At 40.0% G+C, this 8,560-nt stretch overlaps 1 protein-coding gene across 1 annotated transcript in view; it reads left to right on the plus strand.

Moving 5' to 3' along the window:
* The window catches only part of LOC103897526 (photoreceptor outer segment membrane glycoprotein 2), a 22,134-nt gene extending 14,042 nt beyond the window's left edge, over positions 1-8,092 (plus strand). The window contains exons 2-4 of the mRNA XM_009277572.2: positions 1,093-1,761; positions 6,099-6,345; positions 7,826-8,092. Of these exons, the coding sequence (XP_009275847.1) occupies positions 1,181-1,761; positions 6,099-6,345; positions 7,826-8,092 (1,095 nt within the window). The 5' untranslated portion in view covers positions 1,093-1,180. The remainder of the gene's footprint in view (positions 1-1,092; positions 1,762-6,098; positions 6,346-7,825) is intronic.
* The last annotated feature ends 468 nt before the right edge of the window (positions 8,093-8,560 follow it).

The following is an 8,560-nucleotide window of genomic DNA, read 5'->3' on the forward strand; positions in this document are numbered from 1 at the left end:
GTCCCCCCCTTCCTTCTTCTTCCCCCAGCTTTATATGCTGAACATGACGTCACATAGTATGGAATGTCCCTTTGGCCAGTTTGGCTGTGCCCCCTCCCAGCTTCTTGTGCACCCCCAGCCTTCTCAGTCAGTAGAGCATGGGAAGCTGAAAAGTCCTTGACTAGTGTAAGCACTACCTAGCAACAGCTAAAACATGGGTGCGTTATCAACATTGTTCTCATCCTAAATCCAAAACACAGCACTGTACCAGCTACTAGGAAGGAAATTAACTCTATTCCAGCCAAAACCAGGACAAATACTGTGGAGGATGGTTTGTTCATCAGTAATATATCCAGGCTGTAGCACTTAAAATATAATAAAATGTTGATAATATTTTCTAGAAAACTAACACAGTCATTCATAGTTCAACTATTTGTTGAACATTTTTTGTGTGTGGGTAACTACAGTCAGTTCCCCCTTCATTTTTTGCCAGAGTGATCATATCTTATTAGTATAAGTGTAGGAATGACTGCTTTTTGGTAGCAAACTCATGTTTTACTGCACATAATCAATGAAATGCCTAAAACCACCTATAGCATACTGTGTTTCTGGTGCTATTTTCATGTTTTTTCCATATGGAAAAAAGGCTTACGTGATTATGCTGTATATATGTACTTGTTTGTCCTACTTAGCAACTTTTGAACACAAATCTGACCATGACACAGTAATCTAAGAATTATAAATTCCTAGAATCTTCAAGAAAATATGGTCAATCAGTAGAAGGGAAGGGCACCATGAGTCTCCTGGAGGGAAAGACAGCAGATCAGCGCACTTCTAGACATCAGAAAATCTGCACAGAAAATTGCTCTCAAGACAAAAATCCATAGGAATCCAGAGTTCATTGGTTCTACTGTTCACTTATTTTTAATTGCTCTAGTCGGTCCTTAGAATTATTTTCTTAAGCGATTCATATTGTATGAAATTTAAGCAACAGATTTCATTGGGGCACTCCCTTGGCAGGTCTCAGTGTGCATGAGGCTGTACAGGAAGTTTTCTGTAGTCTCTATAAATACCCAGTCAAACAGACAGTAATCTCTCTCTCTCTCTCTCCAGATGTCTATTGCATGCCTTCGATACACGCTCCTAATCAGTTTACGAGCTTTCCTTGACCTACGCTTCTCTTCCTAATGCTGATCCGACTATGGCTGTCCTCAAAGTAAAATTCACCAAAACTAAGAGGGACAAATTGGCTCAGATCTTATGGATCCTCAACTGGGTTTCTGTGGTGAGCGGGATCATTCTCTTCAGTCTTGGCCTCTTTCTGAAAATAGAGATCAAGAAGCGCAACGAAGTGATGGCAAAAGGGGATGTTAACTCTGTCCCCAACATGCTGATCTCCGTAGGAGTCATAGCATGTATCATCAACTTTCTGGGTGGCAAAATCTGCTATGACTGCTCAGATGCCAACAAGTTCTCTCGATGGAAACTAGTTATGCTCCCATACGTCGTATGTACCTTCTGTTTTACCTTCTGTATCCTGGTGGGTGCTCTCATGTGCTATACCATGAGGAACGAGCTGGAAGAGTCTCTCTATCTGGGATTGAGGGATGCTGTTAAGTTCTATAAGGACACGGACATACCTGGACGATGTTTCTTAAAGAAAACAGTAGATTTGTTACAAATTGGATTCCAATGCTGTGGAAACAATGGCTTTAGAGACTGGTTTGAAATTCAGTGGGTATCTGCTCGTTATCTGAATATGGCTTCCAAGGAAGTTCTGGAGTAAGTATTTACTAGTCATAACAAAAAATTCTAGGAAAAAGCCTCGTTCAAGAAGAATTTGTATTGAACAGAAAGTAAGTAACAGTAGTGTCAAAAGATCTTGAGATGCATTGACATTAAAGAGAATATGGCAAAACTGCTTGTTCTCTGCCATCAGCCAAAAATTCTGGCAGTGTTTTTCCTCCTTATTAAAACAGCATCTTGTGGCTAGAAGGCTTCTCTCAAAGGTCATTCCAAATAACTCTGGTAATGGGTCTAACTCAAGAAGACGTAACATTTCTTTGGTCATAGGCATGTTCACAAATACCCTCGTGGTTTAACTAATGTAGTAACCTTTAGTGGATAACAGTGGGAATAACACTTTGTCTAGACCATATGCTCCCTCTAAAAAACAAAAATACTGAAGTACTCAAGCCAAAAATCATCCTTCTATTTATATTTAATCATTCTGGGGTTCTAGCATACACCTCACAAGGCCAAGTAGATACTAATTTCTGCTGGACTTTTGTCTCAATCAAAAAACTGTAGAATGACCACATTACTCACAAAATATGCTAACTACATGCACAAAGTTGCCTTTTGCTAACATTTTAGGGATGCTAAGCAAAGCAAAGATGTACCTTTCCTTTTTTAATGTGTGAATTAGCTACCTCAAAATTTCAATTATAGTGAGCTGACGGTGGAAAGAAAAAAGGATTGTACTGTCAATACATTGCACAGTCAATCCTAAACACTGAACGATCTTTCTCCTTCAAGACTTTGCAAATCCAGGTTCAAATCTATACATTCATATGTGAGAAACTGCCACCACCACATACGCTGCATAAAAAAGGAGGAGAAAAACCCTTGAATTTTTTTGGTGGTGGTGATGTTCACATGATGTAGCAACTGTGAAGTTATATGCTCAAAAAGAAGAGTCTGGTAATTCTTACAGACAATAGCAAAGGTAACAATAAAAAAATTTAAAAAGTAGACAATCCAATATGTAATAATTCTTCTAAAGCTGAAAAAAAGTCTTCACTGATGAGGGCGAAGTAGCTATATATTCCTGGGAAAGACAAACACAAAAAGCTTGACTGGCATTTGTCAAGTGTTCTGTTTTGCTGCACGCAAAAATCAGTGACAATAAACCCAGATGAAGGAAGGCCAAAGATCTTATTTTCACAGAATTTGCAACTTGAAACCACCATTATAGCAAAGCATATATACAGAGCTGCAAATATACCGGAGGACAGGACCTAGGCGAATACAGACAAGAGGGCGTCAGCATGCATAAGGCAGTTGGCTGTGGAAATAAAGCAAGCTTTAGAACAAGTGTTCTCGAGAGAGAAGTTGGACAGCAACAGTGACACAAAGCAGACTGGCCCAAGAGGTGTTTTAAATCCTGGTTCTACACTGAAAAGTGACATGACAACAAAGATGGTCCACAGGAACTTAAGAGCAGTATCTTACTGTGGGGACAAAAGTAAAATATACTGCCTTTTATTTCTGTGAGACATGCAGAAACAGTAATGTTTTACCCAGGGTCTTAGCTAAACTCTGTTTTCTTCTGCAGGATCACCTGTGCTCTGCCATTATTTTGACAACACACTGTCAGTTAATTTTTGCCCCATGTAGGCAGAAGATGCCAGTGAAATGTGTGTGAGGGAAGTAATTACACTGCAGAATTTCTTTTACTGTATATAAGTTGGATAATTCCATCTTGATTGCTAGAATCCAAGTTGGTGCTGTATAACCAAATTACACTATGATTTCCAAAAATCTGGTAGTGAAACATTTGATACGAAATTGTTAGAAGCAGAGTCCAGCTGGTAATGTTCAGAAAGGATGGAGAAGGAACCAAATATTTTTCTTGGTTTCATCTTGTACTGTATGTCAATTAGTACTTGGTAGATTAAGAGGCAAAGCAGTTGAGAACTGACACACTGTCAACTCACATGTAACCTTTGCAAAACTGAACTTTACACCTTCCTTCATAACCCTCTTCCCTCCCCCCTCTTCTGTATCTCCATTGCCAACACCACCATGTGACAAGAAATGGAGAGAATCAATGGGAACGGTAGGAGGATGAGGCAGGTTACAGCGGTACAATCCTATCGTTGCTTTGGTTGGGTAAAAATAATGTTTTTATAGTCTCAAAAGCAAGTTTTGCTTTACAATACCACAACAATTTTGAATTGCAACAACAAATAGCAGCGAATGTCTCTCTCCCTCAGCTGTTACCGAGGTCTTCCCTTCTAACAGTGCCAAGATACATCATTCTTCAGTTTGCCACTAGTAGGGGAAACACGATGGCAGGGGGACATAACCCAAGTCTGGAAACTGCTATTGTTGGCAGTAGAAAGAAGATTCCTCTTTATAACATGTGGCAGGAAGGAAAAAAAATAATTAAATTGATGCTTGGGATCAAAAGAAAAGCTTAACACCTAGTTTAAGAGATTGTATTTTAACTGTTTTAGATGCTGTACTATATTTGGGTCATGTCACTGAAATATACAGGGCATTTTGCTGGCCCAGGTAAAAGCTTCTCTTTCACTATGTGCCGGCCTTCCCCTCCTCCCTCTGTGAGGTTTCTTTTCTCCTCCCACAATCGAGCCTTCCGTTTTGTACCTCTCTGGCTCCCTTCCCTGTTTCCCTCCCAGTGAGTGGTTTTGCCTATGCCAGTTACACGGCTTGCACACCTAAGTCTGGTTTCAGTGAATTATTTGGGTTCTTTTGCATTGGTTTCGTTCTGTTGCCATTACCAGGAATATGATGGCCACAAAGTGAAGAGCTAAACTTTAAAATGGAGAGGAATTCATGCCTAACCCCCTCCTACGTGGGAAATGGCAGATGAACTTCCTGACTTACTTGGAAAGATCTTTGAGGAGGACATTTTTGACAGAATGCTAAACAAAACAAAACACACCACCACCACACACACACACACAAAAAAAAAAGGAAGGCGGTTGTATTTAGCAGGCCCACAGCAATAAAAAGAAGGCAATTATTCTGCCATCCCAGCACAGCCACAAATACTGAGCTTCCTAGCAGCTTATGTTTCTTTTGAAGGATACATATAGTCCCAAAATGCCAGAAGAACACTGGACCACAGTTTCTGCTTCTTCTGTACACCTGATGAGCTTCTTGTGATGAATTCCTTCCCTTTAGTTTAGATCAGCTGTAGTGGAACAGGAAAATATGGTTTATAAACATTAATAAATGAGGATAAGTTTTGGAAAATACTAAAGATTCTACTATTAGCAAATGGTAAAAGCTGGATATCTAAGAGAAAGTTGTCTTTCATGTATTCTGGCTCCCTAACAAAGGCTAAAGGGCATGGGCTTCATTAAAACAGGCCATGGTTCTCACCTGGGGGGCTGTCTCAGGAAATAATCCTTTTGCAATGAGCATGAAAACAGATACATGCTTAGAGGCTACTTCCCCAAAGTGTGAGAGCACTTCTCAACACCTTCTATACTCTCCAATTTCTGGAAAAATCTATTTCTCTGCAGAGCCTGCTTGGAAACAGAAGTCCTCACAAGGACACACTAGCGCTAGCTAAAGAGCAGGTAATACAAGGAAAATGGATGTCAAGGATTCATTTAACTGCTTCAGAAACTCTTGATTTATCTGAGGCTGTGTTCTCTTTCCATCCCATGATTTTTTTCTCCCTCCTATTTCTTTAACTTTCTTCTTTTCCCACTTGCTTTTTTTCCTGATCTTATAGAGGAGGGAAAGGAATAATTTTTAGCAATAAATACAAACAGTTTCAAAAGTTACAATAAGTATAGTCACAAGAAGTAGAAACTCCCTTGTGAATTAGTCTCAAAACTTGTGCCGAACCAGCCATTGCACATGGGTACAATGGTGAAATGCCAGCGGATAATTCCCAGTGGTTCCTGTGGCACGCAAAGCTTGTATTAGGTTCTCTCTTAAGGAACGCTTGTTTTGAAAATCAATCCAAAAGTAGTGAAACACAGGATTTCTAGGGCCATAACTTCCATTAGAGTTCCACCAAGATAAACAAGTTTAGAAATTCTTTAGTATTTTCAGCGCAAAGATACCTAAAAAAGCAACATCTCCGTGAACACTGAATCCACATCTTGCACGCACAGTACCAAGAACCACGTGAGATACTGTGCTGATACCACACTTAAGAAATACAGCAAATGAGAAATTTAGTTTTCCTGCAGTAAGCAACTTTTCCAGTTGGAAATACGTTCCCATTTTCCTTTTGTTACATTGGAGAGGCCGACATCGCAGCAGACTTGCGTTATATCTTTTTATAGAAATCACAGACACTATCTGCTGCTGATCGCAGATTTGTAATGCCCAAAATTTCTGTCCTGTTGCAGCCGTCTAAAGAGCAACGTTGATGGAAAGTTCTTGGTGGATGGAGTACCCTTCAGCTGCTGCAACCCAAGCTCCCCACGGCCCTGTATCCAGTACCAGCTGACAAACAACAGCGCTCACTACAACTACGATTTTCTGACAGAGGAGCTCAATATCTGGGTGAAGGGGTGCAGAGAGGCCCTGCTGGATTACTACACAGCTATTATGAGATCCATTGGTATCACAGCATTGTTTATTTGGTTGTTTGAGGTAAGTCTCATAAAAATGGTCTGTGTCAGATTAATCAGAGACTTCCTGCTCTCTAGGATGGGAAACAACTACGGTGTAACATACGAGAAGTGCCGCAGTATCTAACATAAAGTCCACAAGCACTTCAGGAATGTTGCAGGACTTCCTTTAGTACAGACAGCTTTCTCAAAGTCCCCAGAGCAGAAGCAAATCTCACTGAAGATGAGAACTATTAGAAATTATATATATAATTCTGTATATTTACAGAGCTTTTTCAACAGACTATGGCATATTCCCTTCCCTGAAGCATTTATGGGATCAGATACAGGATGATACATGCAGTGACACAACTGCAAGGAAATTAGGTGAGAAGGTCTGAGGATTGCTTTAAGCCAGTTTTAACAAAGAGTATACAAAATGTGAGCAGGCCTTTGGCTGAATACGTTAATTTTATTTATAGTAAAAATTGAGCATAAGGATTAATATCTCAAAGCCTCCTTTTTACATTACATAGCTTCACCATATAGACAGTACTTGCAAACATGGCATACCTTTTTAGATGTAGATTAGGCTGCTTAGAATGCAGTCAAAATAAGCATATCACAGGCAAGCATAGACACCTGCAAAGATGCAGTCTTTCTGCTGGTGTCTGTAAAGAAAGTTGCCTGGATGTTGTCATCCACAGGTAAAGGACCCCCCAATGGCATAGGCTAAAATACGGTTTTCTTCCCTCTTTATAAAGTTTTAGTTTTCTGATTATTGCTCTATTGCGTAAATATTAGCACTATAATTAAAATCATTCACAACAGTCCTCAAGCAGTGCTAGATGGGGTGGTGGTGCCAGAAACAACGGGCCTTTGGCAGCCCATGAAAAAGCTGTGAGCCAGCTCTCCGTGCTCCCTTAAATGCTGGCAAGCTGGGCACACTGATCTCAATCCCAACAGAACTATGAAAATGGGGCTTTTTTCCTAAACTTACAGTTGAGCCTCTAACTATAGGCCATCCTTCTTAATTTTAATGCATTGGCATGTAGGACACATATGGCTTACATATGAATGATTAAACTCCTTGGAGGAAATACCGCTTTAATCAAGGTCAGTGGAAAAAAATCCATAGAAAGTAACAGACTACAATTTAATTTTTTTTTCCCAGTGACTGATGGTTCCATTAATTGATCATCCATTCTACATCAATTAGTTGTAGTCTCTGAGGCTGCAGTGTTCCCAAGTAATTCTAGGTATTTATGTGCTAATAACATGCAAGTGGGAATGCTACCTGAAGAATGGAGAGAGAATCAACCAATCTCTCCCTGGTATTTTTCTTTCTAAAAAACGTAATTAATTGGGAGAGTGGTTAGATATATTGCTGGGATAAAGAATTTATCTGCTTTACTCACTATTAATTATTAGGCCTGAAAATGCACAAGTCGGAAAGCTGACTTAGTGGTAGGATTGAGGCTGTAATTTAAACTCCCTGTTTAACCATTAACTGTTTCTTACAGCTCTCTGTACTTATTGGTGTCCAGTACCTACAAACAGCAATGAAGAATGTCCTTCTGCTAGGAGATTTGGAGGGCGAATCAGATGGTTGGTTACTAGAAAACAGCTTTGTGGAAACTGCCAAATACAACATCAATATCATTAAGAACCTCGGCAAAGCCAATCACATCTCTACTGTCTCAGGCATGAATGACCCCAACATTGATGTTCAAAACACAAACTGTGGCAAACCCAATGTTACAACAAAATCTATGCCGGCAGCTAGCTAGGCAAGTCTTCAAAGAAATGACATCGCAAGTGTAGCTTTGACATATTACAGTCTTACAGTTATTTTCACTGGTGGGGAAAAAAAAGGTAGGGAAACTAATAAGACAATAGAACAAACCACAGACTGGTGACAGCTCCAGAAATGCTGATACTTCTTTGGCTGGATGTATTTTACTCATTCTTGTGAAATCCCCGATTTTCAACACCGCACAAAACAAACTTTTGGAATTTTCCCCACTTTCTCTCCCTTGCTTACATACTTCTGTCACGGTCTGGATACGTCAGAATTATCATTATGCACGAGCAAATGTTCCAGATAGGATGGGTCTACATCTACTAACATACAGATTGGTCTACTGTGTACCAAAGTTTGTCATTACTGTCATTACATCTATAGAAATCCCAGCAGCAGGGTGTCGTGGTTTAACCTCAGCCAGCAACTAAGCACCACACAGCCGCTCGCTCACTCC

This window comes from Aptenodytes forsteri, unplaced genomic scaffold, assembly GCF_000699145.1.
Source record: "Aptenodytes forsteri isolate BGI_AS27 unplaced genomic scaffold, ASM69914v1 Scaffold146, whole genome shotgun sequence".
Taxonomy (NCBI): Eukaryota; Metazoa; Chordata; class Aves; order Sphenisciformes; family Spheniscidae; genus Aptenodytes; species Aptenodytes forsteri.